This window comes from Salvia miltiorrhiza, chromosome 4 (genome assembly GCF_028751815.1).
Source record: "Salvia miltiorrhiza cultivar Shanhuang (shh) chromosome 4, IMPLAD_Smil_shh, whole genome shotgun sequence".
Taxonomy (NCBI): domain Eukaryota; kingdom Viridiplantae; phylum Streptophyta; class Magnoliopsida; order Lamiales; family Lamiaceae; genus Salvia; species Salvia miltiorrhiza.
Genome location: NC_080390.1, coordinates 55,265,608 through 55,290,430, shown reverse-complemented (window position 1 = coordinate 55,290,430; position 24,823 = coordinate 55,265,608). Strand labels below are relative to the sequence as shown.

General features: G+C 38.1%; 3 protein-coding genes across 3 annotated transcripts; 1 reads left to right on the top strand and 2 right to left on the bottom strand.

Moving 5' to 3' along the window:
• The first annotated feature begins 3,170 nt into the window (after positions 1 to 3,170).
• On the top strand, positions 3,171 to 5,066 carry LOC131020852 (3-hydroxy-3-methylglutaryl-coenzyme A reductase-like). Its single transcript, XM_057949895.1, has one exon. It carries the CDS (start codon positions 3,287 to 3,289, stop codon positions 4,976 to 4,978), a length of 1,692 nt encoding a protein of 563 aa, XP_057805878.1. The 5' UTR covers positions 3,171 to 3,286; the 3' UTR covers positions 4,979 to 5,066.
• A 1,617-nt stretch (positions 5,067 to 6,683) lies between these two features.
• LOC131020849 (3-hydroxy-3-methylglutaryl-coenzyme A reductase-like) lies at positions 6,684 to 8,809 on the bottom strand. The gene has a single exon (XM_057949893.1). It carries the CDS (start codon positions 8,565 to 8,567, stop codon positions 6,879 to 6,881), a length of 1,689 nt encoding a protein of 562 aa, XP_057805876.1. The 5' UTR covers positions 8,568 to 8,809; the 3' UTR covers positions 6,684 to 6,878.
• Positions 8,810 to 13,311: 4,502 nt separating this feature from the next.
• LOC131020848 (brefeldin A-inhibited guanine nucleotide-exchange protein 1) lies at positions 13,312 to 22,842 on the bottom strand. Its single transcript, XM_057949892.1, has 11 exons — positions 21,491 to 22,842; positions 20,753 to 21,070; positions 19,665 to 19,995; positions 19,010 to 19,432; positions 18,002 to 18,291; positions 17,490 to 17,763; positions 16,826 to 17,328; positions 16,404 to 16,725; positions 15,264 to 15,624; positions 14,400 to 15,052; positions 13,312 to 14,057 (listed from the first exon to the last, which is right to left on the bottom strand). The coding sequence occupies exons 1-11, from the start codon at positions 22,513 to 22,515 to the stop codon at positions 13,461 to 13,463; spliced, it is 5,097 nt and encodes a 1,698-aa protein (XP_057805875.1). The 5' UTR covers positions 22,516 to 22,842; the 3' UTR covers positions 13,312 to 13,460.
• Between the last annotated feature and the right edge of the window lie 1,981 nt (positions 22,843 to 24,823).

Below are 24,823 nucleotides of genomic sequence, written 5' to 3'. Positions count from 1 at the left end.
ATTGTGCACGATGTTCGAATAATACGCACAACAACAATACAGAGTATAAACAACAACGAAAATTGAATGAAAAAACAAGATACGAGAATGAATTTTCCACAAGTTATAATTATAACTTGTGGATGCCAATATGACGAAATAATCCACTGAGAATTCTTGGTGAACTTTTACAAAAACAAATACATAATCCAAATACTACCATATATAACCTACTTTATATAAGCCTATAGGTGAGAAAACAATTCACTAAAACAAAATACATCCTTCATGTTGCGCTTCTGTTGCTGTCTGGCTTTAGGATCCGTCATGTTAGAAGGAATCGAAATGCTATAGCTCATTGCTTAGCAAAGGCTGCGAGGGATGTGTCTACACTTCATGTTTAGAATGAACCCGCGTTGTTTGTGGAGGGTCATCTCCATGTTCTATGCCAATGTGCTCAATAGATCTTCTCTCGTTTCTCTCAAAAAAAAAAAAAATACAAGATTTCTTAATTTGCGTGTCTTTCTCCAACTGTTATCTCTCATATATATAGAGCTCGAGACCTTCCCTTGCACGTCTCAATCACGTTTTTAGGTCATGATGTCCACTTCTCCACTTCAGTTAAGGATATGGAGTTGGTTCCTACGAAATAGGAGTTTACTTTAGCTTTTTTTTTTTTTTTGAGATTTGATTACATCCTTCACAATATTGTTTTCACCTTTGTAGGAGATAGTTATAGAGACTCGTTCAAATTTAATAATCTTCCGGATTTCATACTGAACAAAAAAAAAGCAAAATATATTTTTTAAAAATAATAAATTAATTAGAGTTAAAGAATGACTCTAACAGGGAGTTTGAAATTGCCTCGGCAAATTGTAATCTTAAATGAATTTTGTTAGTCAATCAAATGTAGCTAATGCATTTGTATTGAATAATCTTATACTATTATACTGCATTCAATCCGCGTGCGTGCTTAATTTCTAAGTGATGTAGTGAGTTTTGTTTTTTATGAAGTGGAGTATAAGTGTGACCCGACTCCTACATCCACAGTCATTCAATTATAATAAAATAATTAAGGGCCATTCAATAATATAGAAATGTTGATCTAAGAAATTTTATTTGTTATAGTATATAAATGTTAGTTTTAGTTAGCTTCCCCATAAAACGAAACTGGCAAACAGTGATTAAAAAATCCATAGAATACATGAATTCTAAAATTCAATTAGGGATAAAAATTAGTCACCCAAATGAAAAACATATACTAGTAGTATTATATAGAGTTAACTACTAAAATATTCATTTTACATTTGTAAAGATAGAAAATAATCATCAAGATAGCCACTTTTACAATTTTAACTTTAGGATTTATTTGTTTGCTACGAATTATATCACGTGAAACTAATCTGATTTCAAAAAATTATGATAGATATAATCTATTAGAATTCACCTTTTATGGAACCATTCTTCTAGGAATAATATTATCAATTAATATTATTTTTTTGTTTAATAAATTGTTTAATAGTGAATTAATCATATTTTGCTTACAATTCACATGATAGCCTCTGAACTGATCATATTTTTTGTCTATAATTAACAATTTCGAAGCTTATTAGTTGTGACTTGGCCCTATTTTACTTACAATTTACAATTATGAAGCTTCTTTAGTTGTGAATTGATCATATTTTTTGCCTATAATTTATAACCACAATTTTTTTAATCGTGAATACAAACTAGCCCACGTAAATTAAAGGCTAAACAACACTTTAAGCAAAAAATGGCTATTCCACCGTCCACAAAACATCTTTACAATTTTTCTTTTTCGTTTGTCCACAAAATATCTTCCTACTTTTTTTTGGACATAATCTTGTTAATTACGGAGTACTACTTTTAAAATTCTCACATGTTTTTATATATTGTTAATAATAGATTCACATAAATCCACTAACTATTACCTTTAAAAAAAAAAAATATTGGAGATCCCTTCCACTCACTAAATACACAAACTAAGTTTTCTTAAACCTCATATCCATTATTTTAAGAAAAATATTTTGTGGACGGGAGAATATTTAGATATTTTAAAATATTAACTGTATTATGTATCAACTAAAAAAAACTCTATCATGTATGTCTATATTTGTTCATTAAAATATGCTTTTTGATTCAATCATGTTTATTTGTCATTATTTAGGCTATCATATGATATTCAAGGGAAAGGGCAGTGTAAGTTTGGATCAGATTTGTCTTATATATGGAAGCTACCTAAATTAAGGTTTCTATATAATTGAAAGGCTATGGATGGTCCTCCACTTCCAAATATAATAAAACTAAGGATGTGTTTGGTATTCATGCTTAAAAATAGTATAATTAATAAAATTAAAATAAATAATATTAAAAATATGAAATTAATTATCTATCTAGCTTAAGATACATAAAATGAGGATGGATGAAATATTATTTATCAAGGTGAAATAGTAGAATAAGATCGAATTGTTGAACTATTATGGATTGACTTGTTTAATAACATAGGCTACTAAACACTCATATAAGCTAAGACTATTTAATAATTCTGGCTTATATAGTGTACCAAACACACCCTTGTGTAATGGCAAAACCTAATGGATCAATTATTGAGTTGTTTACTGTGTTATACTCATTCGTCCACAAAGATTGTGTGTTTATTCCTATTTTCGTTCGTCCATAAAGATTGTGTGTTTTCATTTTTTTGAAATCTTCTTCATACTCAACATTTACAAAATATCCACCTTTAATTTACTTTTAAAATTTAGTGAGCCTAATACTAGGCTTTATCACTAAAATCACGATTTTCAACTTTTTTTTATTAAAACGGGTGCCCTCCACTCCACCTCTATGTGGACGGAGGGAGTATATACGAAAACAAATGAATTGAGACAAAGAAGAATACATTTCAAGTCAAAATAATTGAATTTATGCCCTCACGCGGATTTAATGCATTATTACAATAAACTATTTAATTAACACACATGGAGAACGCCAAAAATTTAATAACTACATTAGCTACACCTAAATTCAATTTTTTAGACAATAGACTCCCAAAGTCAATTAAAGATTACAATAGGCAGCTGCACTTGCAAAGTCATGAACCCGCGCCGCACCTTCCCTTTGACCAACAAATTCATCCTATAAATACCATCACTAATCATTCAATTCAATTCAATTCACCACCAAATTTCCAATTCAAGCAGCTAGCAGAGCACTACACTCCAGCCTACACTGTTTGATCTCTCTCTCTCTCTAAAGGTGAATTAACTTAGTGAGATTAATCAGAATGGAAGCCCGCCGCCGTGAGAATAAGCTTAAGGTCGCCGATGACTCGGTGAAGGCTTCCGACGCCCTCCCGCTGCCGCTCTACCTCACCAACGCCTTCTTCTTCACTCTCTTCTTCTCCATGGTTTACTTCCTGCTCCTCCGGTGGCGTGAGAAGATCCGTAACTCCACCCCTCTCCACGTCGTTACTCTCTCCGACATCGCCGCCGTCTTCACATTCGTCGCCTCCTTCATCTACCTTCTCGGCTTCTTCGGCATCGGCTTCGTCCAGTCCATCATCATCCCCCGCGCTCCCCTCGAGGACGTCACCGACGACGAGGACGAAATCAGCGATTTTGACCGTTTGATGGTGAAGGAGGATTCACCTAAAATCCCCTGCGCCGCCGCCGCCGCCCCGAAATCCGATGATCTCAAAATTGAGAAGATTGAGGTTACCGACGAGCAAGACGAGGAAATTGTGAAGTCGGTGGTGGAGGGGAAGATCCCCTCCTACGCCCTAGAATCGAAATTGGGCGATTGCCGCCGCGCCGCGGCCATCCGCCGCGAGGCTTTGCAGCGGATAACCGGAAAGTCTCTGGAGGGGCTTCCTTTGAACGGATTCGATTACGAGTCGATCCTTGGACAGTGCTGCGAGATGCCGGTGGGATACGTGCAGATTCCGGTCGGCATTGCCGGCCCGCTGTTGCTGGATGAGCACGAGTACTCGGTGCCCATGGCGACGACTGAGGGGTGCTTGGTCGCGAGCACCAACAGAGGATGCAAGGCTATCTACGCCTCCGGCGGTGCCACCAGCTCCCTCTACAGGGACGCCATGACCAGAGCCCCCGTCGTCCGCTTCCCCTCCGCCAAGAGAGCCGCAGAGCTGAAGCTCTTCCTCGAAGATCCTCTCAACTTCGAGACCCTCTCGATGGTGTTCAACAGCTCCAGCAGATTCGGGCGGCTGCAGAGCATCAAATGCGCCGTGGCCGGAAAGAATCTGTACATCCGATTCTCGTGCAGCACGGGGGACGCCATGGGGATGAACATGGTGTCCAAGGGCGTGCAGAACACCTTGGACTTCCTCAACAACCAGTTCCCCGACATGGACGTCATGGGCATCTCCGGAAACTACTGCTCCGACAAGAAGCCCGCCGCGGTGAATTGGATCGAAGGGCGGGGCAAATCCGTTGTGTGCGAAGCCGTCATCACTGGAGACGTGGTGAAGAAGGTGCTCAAGACCGACGTCGCCTCCTTAGTGGAGCTCAACATGCTGAAGAATCTCACCGGCTCCGCCATGGCCGGAGCTCTCGGGGGCTTCAACGCGCATGCTAGCAACATCGTCTCGGCGATCTACATAGCGACGGGGCAGGATCCGGCGCAGAATATAGAGAGCTCGCACTGCATCACGATGATGGAAGCGGTGAACGACGGGAAGGACCTTCATGTCTCAGTAACGATGCCTTGCATTGAGGTAGGGACAGTCGGAGGCGGGACTCAGCTGGCGTCGCAGTCGGCGTGCCTGAATCTGCTGGGGGTGAAGGGAGCCAATAAGGAGGCTCCCGGATCCAACGCCCGCCTCTTAGCCACCATCGTCGCCGGTGCGGTTCTTGCCGGAGAGCTGTCTCTGATGTCGGCCATTGCTGCGGGCCAACTGGTGAAGAGCCATATGAAATACAATAGGTCTAATAAGGATGTTGCTAGTATGAAGTCTTAAAGCTTTTGGATTTCTATTTGGCCATTCTTTGGTAGAGTTTGTAATTTGCATTTGTTAATCTCTATGAAGAAGCTTATTATTTCAATAATCTTTGGGTACCATCACTTAACAAACAACTAAATCTTTTTTATTAGTAATGATTTGAGTTACAGAACTTCTTCGTTCAACTGATTTCGTCTGAAATATGGAGAGCTATATAAGCAAGACTTGATGATTCTCTTGGTGTCCCTCGACAGCTAATATGAGATTATTAAAACATATACTTATAACATAATTTCTTACTAAATATATATATATATATATATATATATATATTAACATATTGGAATGGAAACGTATACTTATATGAAGTCCACTCCAAATTAGAAAGAAAAACGTCGGAGAAATAACCTGTAAACTGTACGACTCTGATAAGAAAAAAAAGTTTAGGGTTAAATGCAAGTAAGTAAAGTTTCAACCTGTATAACAATACAATGATTAATGTCCAAGATCAAAGGTCATGGGTTCAAATTCATCGTGACGCAACCTTTAAAATTTGTTTATTTAATTATTTGATTTATTTAATGAAATTTTTTAGATAAAATGATAGCTCGTATTATTTGAAATCTTATCTACTTACACATAAATACGCACAATAAATATTAGTTGTACGATTAGTGGAACGAGTACTAAAAGAAGTACTAGTTATTTTCTCATGTTTAAGGATCATGAATTGAAAATAGCATGCATTTCTGATTTACCTTTTCTCATTTATAGATAGCATGGAATATACTCAATATTGGAAAAATAAATTGATATCAACATAGTTATATAGGATCATGGATTGAAAATAGGTTTTCTTTTATACACCTTTTCTAATTTATAAATAGCATGGAATATAATATTGGATAAATAGAATTATCCTTATAGCCTCCAAAACATATTATGCATGAACTAAATAATGCTCCTGTTCCGCGCAAACGGAGAATGGTACGAGCTTGGAGATTGTTTGAGTGAGCTTATAAGCTCTTTAAAATAGCTTATAAACTGTTTAGGAGTTATTTGACAAAAATATTATAAGTTGTTTAAGACTTATAAGATCCCAAAAATTAAGTTCTTTTATCCCAACTTATTTTCTCATTTCCTTATGCAACATTTATTTTACTAAAATAACTCAATTATAATTTTTTATTTTCATCATATAGTATTATTCAAATTTGATATATCTTCGACTTTCTCTTTCTAACAAAGATTTTCCCTCTCTAACTAAAATTTTTCTCCCTATCTTATAAGCTCAATTATCAAAATACTTTGACATCTTATAAGCTCTTGAAATATCGTATAAACTCTTAAAATAAATTTAGCCAAACACCCTTAATCTTTTGAAAAAATTCGTATACTTCCCCTCTCAATGGAGAATCACAGCATGTACTCCCTCTAGCCCATTTATAACGTCTCAATTTTCTTTTTGAAATGTCGCATTTAAAATGTCTCAATTTAAAAAATAAATAAATTATTTTATCTACTCTTTTTATTTCTTTCTCCATTTACTTTATCTTTCTCCTATTTTTTATTTTGTTACTCTCTAATTTTATCTCTTTCTTCATTTACTTTTTTAACGTACGCTATTTTTTTTAAAAGATGTTATAACTGAGATTGAGGGAGTATAAAAATTTCTAGGTAGCGCAACACAATACCAAGAACAGGAGAGATATATAGTTCAGAGTTTTATAGGAGAAGCCCCAGAGTTCATTGAAATACTTGCCTTCCTCATAAACTAAGGAGAAATCCAGAATACAAAAGTCTACTAAAGAATATAACCGAATAGAAACAATTAAATAAAAAGTTTTAAGCTATATCCCTCCCCTCCATTTACATGGCTAGCACCGTTATTATTTGGAAACAAGAAGAATCTCATTGCTCAAGACTTCATGCTCGCAACATCCTTATTAGACCTATTGTATTTCATATGGCTCTTCACCAGTTGGCCCGCAGCAATGGCCGACATCAGAGACAGCTCTCCGGCAAGAACCGCACCGGCGACAATGGTGGCTAAGAGGCGGGCGTTGGATCCGGGAGCCTCCTTATTGGCTCCCTTCACCCCCAGCAGATTCAGGCACGCCGACTGCGACGCCAGCTGAGTCCCGCCTCCGACTGTCCCAACCTCAATGCAAGGCATCGTTACTGAGACATGAAGGTCCTTCCCGTCGTTCACCGCTTCCATCATCGTGATGCAGTGCGAGCTCTCGATATTCTGCGCCGGATCCTGCCCCGTCGCTATGTAGATCGCCGAGACGATGTTGCTAGCATGCGCGTTGAAGCCCCCGAGAGCTCCGGCCATGGCGGAGCCGGTGAGATTCTTCAGCATGTTGAGCTCCACTAAGGAGGCGACGTCGGTCTTGAGCACCTTCTTCACTACGTCTCCAGTGATGACGGCTTCACACACAACGGATTTGCCCCGCCCTTCGATCCAGTTCACCGCGGCGGGCTTCTTGTCGGAGCAGTAGTTTCCGGAGATGCCCATGACGTCCATGTCGGGGAACTGGTTGTTGAGGAAGTCCAAGGTGTTCTGCACGCCCTTGGACACCATGTTCATCCCCATGGCGTCCCCCGTGCTGCACGAGAATCGGATGTACAGATTCTTCCCCGCGATGGCGCATTTGATGCTCTGTAGCCGCCCGAATCTGCTGGAGCTGTTGAACACCATCGAGAGGGTCTCGAAGTTGAGAGGATCTTCGAGGAAGAGCTTCAGCTCTGCGGCTCTCTTGGCGGAGGGGAAGCGGACGACGGGAGCTCTGGTCATGGCGTCCCTGTAGAGGGAGCTGGTGGCGCCGCCGGAGGCGTAGATAGCCTTGCATCCTCTGTTTGTGCTCGCGACCAAGCACCCCTCCGTCGTCGCCATGGGCACCGAGTACTCGTGCTCATCCAGCAACAGCGGGCCGGCAATGCCGACCGGAATCTGCACGTATCCCACCGGCATCTCGCAGCACTGTCCGAGGATCGACTCGTAATCGAATCCGTTCAAAGGAAGCCCCTCCAGAGACTTTCCGGTTATCCGCTGCAAAGCCTCACGGCGGATGGCCGCGGCGCGGCGGCAATCGCCCAATTTCGATTCTAGGGCGTAGGAGGGGATCTTCCCCTCCACCACCGACTTCACAATTTCCTCGTCTTGCTCGTCGGTAACCTCAATCTTCTCAATTTTGAGATAATCGGATTTGGGGGCGGCGGCGGCGCAGGGGATTTTAGGTGAATCCTCCTTCACCATCAAACGGTCAAAATCGCTGATTTCGTCCTCATCGTCGGTGACGTCCTCGAGGGGAGCGCGGGGGATGATGATGGACTGGACGAAGCCGATGCCGAAGAAGCCGAGAAGGTAGATGAAGGAGGCGACGAATGTGAGGACGGCGGCGATGTCGGAGACAGTAACGACGTGGAGAGGGGTGGAGTTGCGGATCTTCTCGCGCCACCGGAGGAGCAGGAAGTAAACCACCGAGAAGAAGAGAGTGAAGAAGAAGGCGTTGGTGAGGTAGAGCGGCAGCGGGAGGGCGTCGGAGGCCTTCACCGACTCATCGGCGAGCTTAAGCTTATTCTCACGGCGGCGGGCCTCCATTCCGATCAAGCTTGAGAGAGAAAGAGAGGTAGAGAGAGAGAGAGAGAGCAGGCAGAGTAGGCTGGACTGCACTGCTCGCTGCTGGAATTGGAAATTTGGTGTTTGGTGAAATGAATTGAATGACTAATGATGGTATTTATAATATGAATTTGTTGGTTAAAATTCAAAAGGAAGGTGAGGTGAGGGTTCTTGCTTAAAAAATGCTGCCGCAAATTGTAGCATTTGATTGAATTTTGGGTGTGAAGCTAAATAGTTAAATGGTAGTTGGTATTAAATTATTCCGTTAATTGGCGTCGCGCCATGTGTGTCAATTCAATAGTCAAATGCATTACACGTATAATTCTGACTAAGTGTTTACTTCATTCAAAACGCGTGCGTAAAGTCTGAGTTTGGGTATATAGTCGTGATGCCGCTTCTTATCTTTATTCATCTTCATGCAAAAATATTTTCTTACACTTCATGTTTCAGTTGCCCAACACAAAATTCGTGACTCCATAAATTGCTTACAAACTAAGGTAGCATTTTCGCTCATATAAAAAAAAAAAAAGGTTATAGCATGTAAGTATACGGAGTTTTGCCTAATAAAATTATAAATTACTAGTTTGAATTTATTATTTTAACGTGATTTTTTAAGTATGGTATATTAGATCGTTATCTTTTCAATTTTTATAATTTCGCCCTTTTAATTTTTTTTTCGATCGTCGGATTGTTGAGTTAGGGTTTATGTGGATTAGTTCGTCACGTAATATTCATATTATAAAGTTGTTTTCTATAAAATTGTTGAATATTTGAAATTGTGATACAAATATAGGATACAATCTCCTTATAATTTGAGAAAAAAAATAATTGAAATCGTATGAATTGGGATTGTTTAAGCCTCATAAAAAAGATATCGTCTTTACTAATTTACGTAAGCTTCGATTCGATATTTTGGAGAACCGAAATGAAACTGGAAAGATAGGACTGCGAAAATTGAAAATGTGGTGATTTAATTCGCTATATTTTAAAAAATTATGTTAAAATTATAATTTTAAAATAATTCATTATTTTATTTGTGAAATTTCCTTTTCATTTGTCGTCGGCAAAATGTATTTTCTACCAAAACACAGTAACCTTTCCGCATATTCATTTGAATTTGGCCATTGCACAAATATCTGAAGTAAAGGCAAATTTCGCTTTGAAAATTCCAAGAACTAGTGGGCTTTTATTAATTCCATTACCCCTAATTATGTTTTAACATAATGTATATTTTAAGAAAACTTTAGATTTTCTCAAAAAATAAAAAAGTAGAGAAAACTTTAAAATAAAGTAATGTGGCTCACTTTACAGTTTTACAGTGATTTGTTCAGTGAGATTTACAAAGTTGTTTTTCGATTTTATGGTAATTGGTCATTGCACATTTATAATTATAGTTCTAAACTTACGTTTAATTGTTTGAATTCTTTTGACTATGAACGAATCAAATTGACAAAGATAAGAGGACAAAATATTTTTTAAAAATTTATTGATGTATTATGTAGTATATTCTGATGTAATTGTTTTGAAGTGTTTGCTTTGAACGTTAAGATGTAAGATCATTTTTATTTTTATTTTTATTTTTAATTCTTCAATTTAATGCATAATATTTAATGATGGAATTGTCAATTATACCCTTAATTTATGGGCCCACATGTACATATTTTAGTTGAAATTTGGTACAGCATACCCAATTTGACTTGCAAGTCTCTCATTTGTATTTGCTGGTTAGTTGCTAATGTGGAAACAGACCAATTCTCAAAGTGGAAAACAAAAGGTGCTGAAATTATCGTTAAAAACCCATTTTTAGTGGAAAAACCAGGGAAATATGTTGAGTGTGGGGTAGATGCAATATTATCCCATTTAGAAAATGTCCGTATGCTTATAGCATATTTTATTAATACATATGGAGTTGTTCAAATACGTAGTGCATCAATTTAGAAAATGTCAGTATGCTTATAGCATATTTTATTAATACATATAGAGTTGTTCAAATACGTTTGAGGTGGTCTTGGATACACTGTGAGTGTACGTACATTTGGATTGATTTGTATCCTGATCCTGACTCGTATTTTGATTTAAACCCCCATCCTGACTCAAATTGTATAAATGACATTATTCAGTTATACAAATGGCACTGTTTGTAATTGACACTATTATGTTATACAAATGACATTGTATATAATTGACACCATTTAGAAATATAAATGACACTTCTTGTAATTGACATTATAAGATTGTAAATGACACTATAATGTTTTAAATAACATTATAAGATTAAAAATGACACTATAACATTTTAAAATGTTACAGTGTCATTTATATAATTGAATAATGTCACTTACAAGCAGCATCATTTGTGTAACGTAATAGTGTAATTTACGCGATTTGGGTTAGGATGTGGGTTTGAATCAGCATGCGAGTCAGGATCTAAGTACTGATCAATTCGGATGTACGGTACATCCGAGTGTACAAGAGATTTTGTGAATAAATTTTAAGCGTATGAATTATTTTTAGCTTTTAGATTATGAAGATTTACGATTGATTTATAAATTTACTTATTGAATTTATAGTTCAAATTTCGAATGATGTAAATTAGAGAAAAATTAAATTTTTTGATTCATCATTTTCCACAATAAATTCATAATGTTTTATAGTAAAATTCATGTCTTTTAAGTGATAAATTTGATCAATGCATTAATTTGTACACTTGCAAAATTAATAGTGACTAGAATTAGATGGAAATAGAAATTTTAAATTCATTAAGCAAATAATGGAGGACAGTATATTTTATTGAGTCAATGCCTAATAAGGCCTAAAAAAGTATATTAATAATGGCAAATGCCAATTCTTCTGGTCTTACTTGGACTGCTGAAATAAATGCCAATAATAACTTTTGCATTATCACGACTCAGTTTCCCTTTTTATACTATTTTTTAAAAAAAATTGTTATTCGGGCCGGACATGAATTTTCTAATAATTTTTATATCCAAATAATAATTCATGACCAACTAATGCTATGAATTGTCTCAAAAAAAAATGTTATGAAATTTATCATTCCGAAGAAAGATAGGATGATTTTTTAAAAATTATTAGATACACATACTTAAAAGAGTTGATCTTCCACTCCCCATTCATGTTTCAATCAATTTCTAGTTGAATAATTTATAAGATTTAGAGATTGATAGATATATTTAATAAAATGATGAAACACTCATAGTTTAACATCATAATTTAAAACAAACACCCACACATTTGTGTGTAAATCGAGAGAATCCAAAACGTATCCATGAGATCAGATTTTACACCAATTTCTAAGAGTTGACGTTGTGTGAAACGAATCCTTTTATTTCATTTGTCAATGCAAGTTGATTCTTTTTCATCTAACTTACCTCCCCATTTTCGAGAAACGTTTATTCATCTTCAAAAGTATTTATCAATTAGCCAAGTTGCCGGCTCATTAATTTCATTACTTTTTTTTTTTTTTTTTGAAGAAAAGAGAAGGATATATTATTGAGCACATGAGCATGGTACGTGGAGATGACCCACCACAAAAGGAGGGGGCTCATTCCAAACATGATGTGTAGAAATATCCTTCGCGGCCTTTGCTAAACTATGAGCAATACCATTTTGTTCCCGTCGAACATGCCGGATAGTGATATCCGGTGCAAGCAACAATTCCTCACGGCAAAGAGAGCCAATGACACCCAACTCCAAAAGATTCCTCTCTCCCAAATTAATCACATCACACGCGCGCTTGCTGTCGGAAACCACCACACCACGCGAGTACCCCAATATTTTAAGCCAAGAGAGAGCTTCCTTGATCCCTATCAATTCCCCTTTCTCCACACTACGTAGACCGGGCATCTTTATAGCCTTTCCCAACATTAAATCTCCCTCATGGTTTCGGATAACCATGCCAATGCCCATGTCATTTCGTTCTCCAAAGAAAGCAGCATCGACGGCGCACTGGACTGCCCCCATAGGAATAGGGTGCCACCCTTCGCAGCAAGTCGCCGGCCTAGGAGAAGGAACCTGCCGAGAACGTTGTGCCCAAGCGACGAGCCACTCCTGTCGCGAGTTAGCTGCCATGGAGACCGAGTGAGATGGAGCAGGAGTGATATTCTTCCAAACCACCGAATTACGATCCCTCCAAATTTGCCAAAGGATCATACTCACTCTAGCCTTTAGCTCCTTATCAGAACCACCAATGATGGTGAAGAAAGCTTGCTCAAAAGACTCGCTATTACCAGCAACATTCTCAATATAACCTTGTAGGCCACTGATTCTCCAACATTCCTCTGCGAAAGGGCAGTTCATGAAGATATGCCACAAGTTTTCGATCCCGCTATTACACGTAGCGCATTCACCACCAAGGATAAAAGTATTCAATGAGTACTTCTTATCAATTATTCTTATCAATTATGAAAAGTAAATTCTTCTAAATATTGTATAATTGGATCCTTGTTTAAAATTGGATACTCCCTTCGTGCGCGAAGCTTGATCATTTCTTTTTTACACGGATTTTAAGGAGCTAGTATTTAATATGTTAAATGTGATAGATAAAAAAGTGAAAAAAATATAAAATAAAATTATCATATAAGAAAAGTGATCAAATTTTACGGGACAACCCGAAAAGAAAAACTGATCAAGCTCCGCAGGATGGAGAGAGTAACAACAAAAATTAATCAATGAAATTCATATGTGCAAGGAAAAAGAATAATGAGAGTGTAGCCAAAACTGGTGTTAATGCATATATTTTCTAAAGAGTCGAGTTCCAAAATGACTGTTCGAATCTTCCTAAACAGCAAAACAATTTTCCTATCGATAATGAGGCAAGAGAAGAATCTCAATTTATACTCTGTACATAAACAAGGGTCACTTACATACTAAAGGACCTATACACGACTGAAATATACTGCTCAAAACTCGCTGCACTTCCATCGAACTATGCTCGCTTCGCACGAGATCCACGAGCAACGGAAACAGCTGAGAAGCATGCCTCCTGAATGAATCTCTTTCTAGACTACCCAAAATCCGCATCACTGATAGAACTAGAGGCGTTCGAGCTGCTAATTCCTCCTTCTTCGCGGACCCTAACGGAAGGATGCAGTTCGCCCTAGGTTTATTCTGTGACACATATTCAAATCCACTACACTCGAGGTATATCTGCAACACTTTCTTACATACAGACACAAGCTCGCCTTCAATATTCTTCTCCTCCGACAAAGATGGGCTGTTCACTATTAGGTCGTGCAAAAAATTCAGGTAGTTCTTGTATGACTCGTTTTCAAAGTGAACGAGTGGTGGGCCTGAGATCTCCAGCATAGAGCATGCTTTGTCTAACTTAAGCAGGAATGTGGTTTGGGAGTTCAATTCATGAGAATGAGATGATATTGATGTAAATATTTCTAGTATAGTGACAATATTTGCAGACAGGGACTTCCAGTGGATCTTGTAAATGTCAGTCACAACCTGTGAGCAAGGAGAAAGATCAGCGCGAAACTTCAACCTAATTTCGTTATATGCCATAACACATAAAAGTAGTACTAGGATTGCTAAAGGTTGCAACAGAACCCTTGTGGCTATAAAATTTCTTTAACAAGTATGATGGACGAAAAGATAAACTCCAACGCCATATGCAAGAATTTTCAATCATATGCTAAACCCCCAAAACAAACAAATGTAAAGAATACTATGAATTATTTAATTAAGACATTAAAGCACCGGCACAATTAGAATGATCAGAGTTCAAATTCATGTCTTTGAATGAGAGAGAGAGAGAGAGAGAGAGAGAGAGAGAGAGAGAGCACGAACCTGTATAACGAGTAGCTGTATATTAATATGGACTTTCATTCTTGACACGATATATGCCATAGTTTGCAGCTTTTCGTTATCATCCTCGGAGCCATCATTATTTACTCCATGGACGGTAGACAATTCTATTTCAGTATCGGGCGAAACATCGGGAATCTCAATGTTGTCCATGATTTTCAGAAGCTTTACAAAACCAGGCAAACTAGATTCAGCAGCCTCTTTCAAACAAAGAAAGATATCTTGCCATTCATCTTCAGAAAGTTTGCTCCCTAAATCAGCAGCCAAACGCATCAAGGCAGCTACCCCCGCGCTTGAGGGAGCTTGACCTGGACTTTTCATAAACCCCACTAGTATGGATACTACTCCATGCATCTGGGTTCTTACCAAATCAAAGAAATGGACAAATAAGTCAATAAGACACTCTGCTGCAACTACAGAAGTTTCAGAATCCCATATGTTCCCATCAGGATGTAAGGGTACAGAATCTTTAATATCAACAGTGATTCTGAATATGGGAAAGATCGCACAATTGAAAACATTAGCCCAGAATGGTTGTGTAAAAAGTTGACCATGATCCTTTAGAATATTGAACAGGACTTCCAGAGCACTCTTTCTGATGGCTGCTCGAGGATCTGATGTCAATTTTGATAGCCCTAAAATTGAATAAAAAAGCAAATAATCAAAAACCTAAAGCAAGATGTTCCGTTCAGTAAACATGTTATCTACCAATAGAGCACGTATATATGCTAATTAAGAACAAAACTACAAAGTTATCAAGATAAAGAAGACTGTACTTTTGTGAGCAGTGATGCAACCAATTATGGCTAGACTTCCACCAGAACGATTATCAATTAAATAAAATACCTGAGAGCAAAGGAATCCAGAAATATGCATAGTCATCCTTGTCTGTGCAAGTTTGACCATCCACAGCATTGTCCTTCAAAACTTGACTGCATGAATCATCATCCTTACTTTTTTCACTACAAACAAGTCCACCATCTGCAAGTTTGACAGCACAGAACCGCAGAAAAGCGATAGCATTGAGGCTGACATCACTGTTAAATCTACTATTTGTGAACGTGATGAGGCATTTAACGCAATCTGTAAAAGTCAAAGCTTCTGTCTCAGTTATATAGGGGAAATATTCCCGCACTATTTTCTCCATTGTTTCAAAGGCCAACAAGACTATGCTCTTCCTTTCATCAGCTGCAGCCGCTGTAAAAACCTGAAAGCACATTTTCAAAGGCCAACCAAGGCATCACAAAATAGTTCAAAAGTATCAATCTAAGAAGCAAGTTGCATTGTTTAAATCTTGAATGAATTAAGGAAGTTCATCAATCAGCGACAACCAAAATATGCTTCCTCTAGTACAACTATTAGCCATATGAAAAATCTAAGAGTTTCAAGATAATGTCATACTGGCTAAAACTTCCACATAAGTCTTATAAAAAACTAGCTGAAAAGTTCACGATTGAGCTGAGAGCCAAGATGCAAAAGCACACACAAAGGAATCTAATTCTAGAATCAGAAAAGATACCAAATAAAGAAATAGGTGGGCAGTAATTATTATGCAAGAGCAATGAGTAAAATGGAAAAGAAGACGATCATGCAGTAATTCAATGGTGCTTTCAGTTTGCCTGGCTGCTGTGTGACCATCAACTGGTCTGAGGTTTTTTGCTAGTCAAATTGCCTAGTCTGGCCAAACACTAACGATAGTACTAAGTATTTAATGGCCGCTGCTTTTTTCAGGACATCCTATAGTAAAACAAGCTTGGAAACAAATGGTAAAAGTTGTCCAGAATCTCTGTGACCTGGCACAGAATGTTTCTAGTGTTGGGCTGGATGCCATCAAAACGAGTTTGGCTGATGCAAATGAAGTGATTGCTTTTGTCGTAAGTTTGGTTGGGCAAGGGAGTTTAAAGTACTTGCTTTAAGACTTCCTTATGACAGGATTTCACTTGGAAAAGAAAGTAATCCATCCTTAAATGTGAAATAAAAAATTACCGTGAAAACACTCTTCCATCCAGATTTTATGTTACTGACCCGACTGAGGACCATTTGAGAGATACATCGAACTATTAACTCTCTGATCTCTGTGGAATTACTTTTCTGCATAACAACTGCAAAGGGTCTTAAAAATTCATTTTGAAAGTTGTAATTCGCCAGTTCTTCTCGTTCTAGGAATTTCATAGCAAGTTGCCGCAGCGAATCCATAACAAAGATTGCAACAGACAGATTTTCTGACAACCCAACTGCCACAAAAAATTCAGAAAGGACACTCCATATCCTGGACCACACAAGTCTTATGCGATTCATGTTATAATGCCTGCAAAACAAAGGCATCAATGTGTTTTATTTCCCAATCCAAATGACACAAGGAAAACAGTAAGATTAATCATTACTTTCAATTCAGGAAAGAATCTTACGCAACTTCCACGAGTTTTGTGAGGCTAAACACACGTGGATCAGTTGGAGACTGCAGTTCTGACATGGAGACTTTGCAGAGTGCCGTTACAAAAGACACAATAGCCTCACTGTTTAACCTTTGGCTATGAGCAAAAATGTGGTTTAATTCGAAATTCCCAATTTGGTCAAGCAAATACAAGTTTGAAATAAAATGATTGATCTGCTCTGGAGAAACAAGACCAGGAGATTTTCCTCCAAGAGAGGTGCTATCGTAAGAACCCCCTCGAACAACTGCCATTACAGCTGGGTTCCGGAGTGTTCCCTTTCTCTTCAGGGATGGATAACTCACATTTCTTAATGTAATGTCATCGTGTTCTGAGTTGGATGTATTAAGGAAGGATGAATCAGAAGGTGCTCCCTCTCCCAAGAGCTGCAGATTCTCAAACCGGGATAAACATGTCAAAATGTGTTCCCATGCTTCCTGAAGGTAATTGCCATCTTCAATAGCAATTGATATAATGGCCTGAAAAGTAAACACAGTTTGCTCTTAGCCCACTTTCATAGGTTCATCAGGATTAAGAAAACCAAACATAGATAGTGTGTTTCTCATGGTGGTCATGAGTTAAAAAGCAAGCAGATATTGCACAAGTGGTTTATCCATTGAAGGATCAAACTGACGTATACCTTCACTGCATCTACATTTTTTTGTTTCATATCTGCAGCACAATGGAGGTAAGTAAACTTCGCAACAGTGGTAACAAAAGCATCTCTCTGTGTTTGCATTCCCATCATTGCTGTAACATGCACAGCATATCGGAATCCCTGCAAGCACTGAGAAGTAGCCTCCTTGTCATCACTCTGGTCCAGAGTTACACTAAAAGCAGCGAGCATTGGGCCCCAGCAAACTTCAACCATGAACCTCAATATTGCAGGATCTGCAACAGCATGATAAACAACTCTGCAGAAGAAAAAGGAAGGACTTGAAAGAAAATTTGCAAGGCAGTTGGCACCCTCAGAGTGAAAAACCAGAAACAGTAATCATAATATTGCAATTATAATACTTTACTCTAATAGCATCAAATAACTTGCACTGATAGTTCCATTTAGGTATTTTCCTATTCCAGGTAGATGGTACTAGTTCTAAGTAACAAAATATATAAGAAGTCTAGTAAACTACTAGTGGAACTAGATCTTACTCTGATTTTGCAGATTTTGCTTTAAACTGCTCTTGGATATGTTTTAACAGATAACCATTTGCACCCAATGGTTTTTCTTCAGGCTGCTTCCAGACCAGATTGAGTATGCCATCCAAGCCCAGCAGTTTATTCAGGCTGTTTCCTTGTTTGCTTTGTGGAGCAGAAGGATCAGGCTTCATTTTAATCTCATTTTTCACTATTTGGTCATACAGAGTGCCCAAGTAATCCTCCGGTAGGTCCTTCCCGTCATCTATGCCTCGGTTATTCCGGATGAAATCAGCCTTGGTCATCTTCAAAGTCAAAATCCAATATCAAAAGTCAGAAGGCGCCCATACTAATAAAACCAAATCAAGTAGTAGCTAGATCAGGGCAAACAAGTGCAGTATATGTATAAACTTGAACATTTTTATGTTCCCATCTTTTGCCAAACCATGAGCATCAAAAGAAAATGGGCCCAAGATCTATGGGACATCTTGGGTCCATGCAAGCTTAGCATATGGATGTAAACTTAGATTATGCATAAAAAAGTAAAGATCTCATTCTCAATAAAATAGTTATAAACTTACCAACATTATATGGACTAAAGTGTTGCAGAATGACGTAAGAACATCATAATGTATACATATTACATAGTAAACCACACCCAATCTTACTTCATAGAGTGTACATAGTAAAGCACACCCAAGAGAATATTGCATTGTGAATCTAAATAAGATTAAAATGAAGGTATCAAGTTAAATTTTAAAACAGAATACTTCAAAATTACATGCCTGGGAGATAGCACTGGGATGCCAAAAAGGAATAAGATTATATTACCATGCAACCGAACTGGGGGGGTTTACATAATTGTTGTTGATAAGGTACACATGCACTTTATTTCCATTAATACTGTCACAGACATATTCATTACTAGCAGTATATCATTTTCCCCTTTCAAACAAAAACAATTCTAGGAAACAGAGACAAAATAAAGAGGAAACTACTGAAGTTAAAGTATCAGAAATGCACCTTATCCTTTACCATACTATTATGGGCATCAGTATTGAGCATTATGACCGAGTAAGCAAGGACATAAGCCGTATCTGCACTGGTGAACGAGTTTGGATTGCATTTACAAAAGCGTTCCGCAAATTTTTCCATGATGCGATCTATCTTTTGTGCTTCTCCAGGTAGCCTAAATCCTCTCAGGAAGAATCTGATCGCTTCACCAAAGCCCATGTTCTCAAAGTTGAAGGAATCTACATAAGCGTGCATGACTTTCATAGGGAATTCCTCCCTCTCACCAAAATAATCACCTATCATACTTTCATTCAGGCCAGAAGTAGTTTTCAGAAAATGAGCCACTTCTTCAGGGGAGCTGCCGACTTTTTTGGAGTTTATCAAGAACTCAATTCCCTTGGATGGTTTTCTATTGAACAATGCAGTACCTTTCTGCATCCATTACACTGACATAATCACTGAACTGTTCCAAATCATACCGAGTCTTCAACTAAATAAATTATTAGACTATAACGAGATTTAGGCAGCTAATTTTACATATTAAATGTTTGCAATCTTAATGCAACACTAAACCTTACATTAAGTAGCCAAAAATTTGCGACTCATACTTCAGAGAGAAATCTTGAGGACAAGGGTAATACTTGAAGAGAAATAATAAGCAAACCTGAATTTCCAATTTATGAGCTCTACGCTGCTCCAGTGTTGCAGCATCAGAAAATTCAGAGTTTGCTTCTGGGTGCAGCTCATAGTCAGCATTACTTGCATCATCGATGTGGTAACTGGGAGACTCAGCAACGTTTTCACTATCAGGGGACTTTATTGGATTATGTTCTCCAACTTTCAGCTGTTGGTCCATCCATGATCCCATTGATTTAATTATCCTAACCAGGCACTTAACTGATTCATGACGAAATGTCATATCTTGGGCAGGAGACAAGGAGGAAACGGAACCAGGAGGTGGACCTAGAGCAGTTTTTAGAAGGCCATTGACAGTCCTGCAAGAATCTAGGGGAATTAAAAATTGACACAAGCTATAGAACAACACAAAGGGCTATTGAAATCCTCTAAGTATCTGATCTACTGAAGGAAATTTAGTAGTAGTAATAAAATATACCAAACTTCTAGGGACTAAAAAAGCAAAAAGAAAAAGAAAAAAAACAGAGGAAATTGGTATAGCTGTATGAACTGCAAGAATGAGAGAGGTAGAAACCTATATGGGGTGAGAACTTGAAAAATGCGTCATCATATTATGAATGGTTTACATGGTTATCGCTGACAGCAAAAGACCCAAATTCCAAATCCATTATGTAACATGCATAACAATTTTGAGCAAGGAACTCTAAAACAGAGGATCAACCAGATACAATCAGCAAAACTTTCCAGAAACAACCTTTACCAAGTTAATAGGCCTGTTTCCCACTCATAACCTCAAATGTAAGATGAGGATGCCTACAGGACCTCAACGTGAACTAAAATCAAGCACTGAAATGAAACCACACTCAGACTATGTTCAAAGTTCAAACTACAAAAAGTGGCAGAGCAGCAGCAAAATGAAGGGCCAAAAAGTAATCATACTGGCTAAAACTTAAGCTGTTTTCAACTCGTAACCTCAACTGTAGGATGAGGTGGCGTCAAGGACCTCAAGGTGAACTAAAATCATGAACTGAAATAAATCACATTCAGACTATGATCAAACTAGACTCAGTAGTTCCAATGAAGTCAAAAGTGGCAACAATTCAAGACCCTCTATACCTTTCAAATATGTTTGGAGCCTCCACATCACAGTCATAGTTGACAAAAATATCAATAACAATCTGTGAATCCTCGGAGATCTTATCCAGTAAACTCAAAACAGTCATCTTCTGCAAGAAACTAGGCTGGAGTACATTCTCTAGTACTCGGAGAATCAACATAGGAAAAAAAATTCCAATCTCTGATTTCAACCCGGACCTAAATTTCAACAACAGGTTCCTAAATATTGAACAAAGAAGTTGAAAAACAGTCATTACAGATAGTCCACTGTTCTTCAACAATGACAGGCACAGGAATTGCTTGACAGCATTAAGAAACCTGTTAAGAGAAGAACATATTAGCTATTCATAGATAAATCATTCTCCTCATTTACAAGAAAGAGAAAATCATAAAATAATCAATAACTTATTAAAGCAAGTATGATTCCCTTCAATTCAACCAGTTATTAAAATTTGCAATGAAGAGAACCTTTCAGTTTCAAAAGGGCTAGAGTAGGAGATTGGGGTGTTGCCATTATCATCACCTCACTACTAAAGAAGCTCAATATGACACAGACTCAACTCCATACTCCTTCATCCTACTATCTTCACTTAATCTATTAATCTAATGAAGAAAAATTATATCAACTTTGTAGGAGAATAATCTTAATCTTAAGGCACTGCTGATTTAGCCAAAAATGCTAACTCGGATCATGTTCAATTAGGTTTCATAAGAACCATTTTTCAACTTGGCACTTGCCTCTCGTTTGTACGCCAGATTGGGCCTGCATTTCCCATGATCACATTCAAGAGCTCCAAGGAAAGGGTTTTTCCTCTCAAAAGAATCTGATCATCAGAATTCTCCTGTGCCGAAAATTTCATAGATAACTTGCATAAATTCTTGTATAGCATAAAACCATCCTCCCTGATCCTACTGTACTCGCTCACATCAGCAGTCCCATCAGCAGATTTTCCGCTTTCTTTATCAGGTCCTTCTTCAGTAGATTTGGAACCATTTTGCAACTCCATGGGCGATTTTGCAATAAGAGGGCTATCCTTACACTCCATAATTTCATTGATGAAGGTTTGAGCGAAGTGTATAGAACTCCCCTCATTAAGATTCCTATCAGCAAACTCGAGCAATTCAAAGACAGAAACGTTCTTGACATCAACGAGCATGGAATTCTCCTCCGTCCTGGTGAAAATAACGATCATCATCTGCGCAAGAACAGCCTTGGCACAGATCTGATTGGTACCACTGTGGCCGCCCAGGTACACATTGTAGCAGGACCTGACGATATAGATCAGGCAATCCCCGCGAATGTCAATGCAGGGGGATCGAACAGCCGACAGCAGAACCTTGAGCACCGCCAGCTCGATTGCCTCGTCGGCGATGGCGGCGCATTTGCAGACGGAATCAATTAGGCGGAAGATAACCGAGGCGTCCTCCCTGATCTCACAGCCGCGGACGAGGCCAAAGGAGAAGAGGCGGAACGCGCAATCGAGAGCCGGCTCGACAACCTTGGGGTAGCCCGATTCGAGCGCCGCGATGAGTGGCTGGAGCAGGAATTCGGCATCGGAAGAAGAGAGGCCGTAGAGAGGGGTGCAGGAGGCCGGATCGGAGGGCTCGTCGGCGAGAGCCTCGAGCTTGTCGAGAACAGATTTGCAGGCGGAAACGAGCTGCGAGTGCTTCCTCCACGCCACATTTTTGATGATCTTGTCCAGCGAGGGCCCCAGCACCCACCCGCAGCGGGAAGCCCCGCCTAGGGTTTGAGACGCCGACATCGACCGCCCTACCTCTCCAATTCCAGAAACCACATTCGCCGTCGCCGTCGCCGCCTAACTAGATGATGATAATTCCCTAAATCTCGAGCTCGAAGCAGGTGGATTTGAGTGGAGCGAATCTGAGACGAGGACAGTGGCGACCGACACAGGCGATTAACAGTCGTCGTGAATCAGAAGCAATTCCACTGCTTCCTCACTTAAATCGGATCGATTGCTTTCCGATTTCTCTTCTTCTCTGTCGTCGGTCTTTTTTTATTTTTATTTTTATTTTTATTTGCGTGTGCGTTTTTAATTTCTTTTGCTTAATTAAATCGGACCAAATCCAACTATCCAAGTCGACAAGGAAAATAAATAATTATAGAAACATAATTAAATTTTTCACTGTCCCTCTCAAAGTTGCCCATAGAATTACGGTTTCTCTATTAATTGTTTTGTCTCTATTAATTTTAGAAGCATTTTTCTTTAAGCGAATTTTTCTTTAAACGAACTTCCACAAATAATGATAAAATTAAAACTCGAATTTTTGTTTTTAGAACTTATAATTATTTTGAGCTAAAATCTAATCTTTGTTAAAAAAAGTTACGTATAGTATAAATGTATTTCAAAGACCAATTTTTATATTACTTCCTTCATCTCAATTTAGAACACAAATATAAAGAAACAAATAATTTATAATAAAATAAGAAAAAATATATATATAATTATATGTTGGTCATAATGGTATATGGTATAAATACTGAGTTCTACAAAAATATTTGTTATAAGTACATATATTGACTTTCTATTTTAAATAGTGACTTATTAAAATAGAACATTCAAATATTGAGTACTGAGTTATTTTGGAATTGAGACTGAAGATGTACTCCCTTCATTTAACTGGAATACGCTCGTTTTTTTATTTTGGGACTTCGAATTAGAGTACATTCATTTTTCATTTTGAGAGATTAATACTCTCTCCGTCCCACTCCAATAGGTTCACTTTGTTTTAGCACGGAGATTAAGAAAACTTACTTCTTAGTAGAAAAGTGGTGTGGTCCACACCAATTAAGTACACTTTTTTTACTCAAAATAGAAAATGATTCTATTAGAGTGGGACGTCCCAAAAAGGAAAATGAATCTATTAGAGTGGGACGAGGAGAATAATATACTTTAAATATTTAATTATTGTGGACCATACCACTTGTTCTTCTTAAAAGTATGGGTTTTAATCTCCGTGCTCAAGGATTGAACTTTTTTTAGTGTGACAGATGGAGTTTTATTTTTAGACTCATATACACACACTTATATATGTAGGCGAATCCTAACAAATTTTAAAGTAATTATATTAAAATATAAAAAAGTGAATTTAAAATTAAAAACTAAGAGTAACAAAAGTAGGACCCCAAAAGTGTAATAGATAATCTACCATATAATTGTGACCATTCTATGAATTTCGATTAGGACATGTATAATGTATTAATGGGGATGGAAATCCACAAAGATGGTACACAATTCCAAGTTTGCTTGCCTTCCAGGAAGCGCGAGCTCGAGTTGTGTTCCAAAACCGATTGCTTCTCACGGGGGGTGATCGGCGTTGGATCGGAGGTGGGGGTTTTTCGTTTGGATGTCGATGTATCGGTCCACGATATTAGCGGTGCAGCTGGAGTCGGTTTCTTGATCAGGGATTGGAAGGGCCGGATTGTGGCTGCGGCTCACTGCATGGGCCGAACGGAGACTATTTTGATGGGTGAGTTGCATGCTATGCTCTTAGACGTTGGTTTTTGTTTGGAGAATGATCTTGGCCCTATTGTGATTTATTATGATTCCATCCTGGCTGTGCACGTTGTTCATGAAGATTACAAAGGAATGAATTCGCTCCGCGATCGATTTATTCGAGGCTTTCGTGCTAGCTAAAGAACGTATTAGTATTGATTTTCAGCATGTGTTCGTCGTGAGGCGAACATGGTTGTTTAGCTAATTTAGCTGCTTGGTTTGATGATGTAATGATCTCGAAGCAAGGTTTTTCTTCTTGACTTACGGATATTGTTCGTCGTGATTTAATATAAGTGTTCGGTGTTTCTTCAAAAAAATATAAAAAAATATCTTAATAATATAAAAAATCATGAAAGACGGACCCAACAATTAATTATCACGCCTATCTAAAAACCAAAACTCCTAATCCAATTTCGTCATCAATGCCTCTCAAACGATTTCAAAAGCCAGGTAGATCTTCATCGACCCACTTACTATCTCTGGCTATTTAAGCTTCTGATGTTGAACTTTTCATTATTTTTTTGTTGTTTAATCTTCTTTATTTGAAGTTTCTGAT

Coding starts and splice junctions, on each gene's coding strand:
- LOC131020852 (XM_057949895.1), top strand. CDS start 3,287: ATGGAAGCCCGCCGCCGTGAGAATAAGCTTAAGGTCGCCGATGACTCG.
- LOC131020849 (XM_057949893.1), bottom strand. CDS start 8,567: ATGGAGGCCCGCCGCCGTGAGAATAAGCTTAAGCTCGCCGATGAGTCG.
- LOC131020848 (XM_057949892.1), bottom strand. CDS start 22,515: ATGTCGGCGTCTCAAACCCTAGGCGGGGCTTCCCGCTGCGGGTGGGTG. Junction 21,071..21,490: donor ATCTGGCGTACAAACGAGAG/GCAAGTGCCAAG, acceptor TTCTCTTAACAG/GTTTCTTAATGCTGTCAAGC. Junction 19,433..19,664: donor CTCATAAATTGGAAATTCAG/GTTTGCTTATTA, acceptor TAATGGATGCAG/AAAGGTACTGCATTGTTCAA.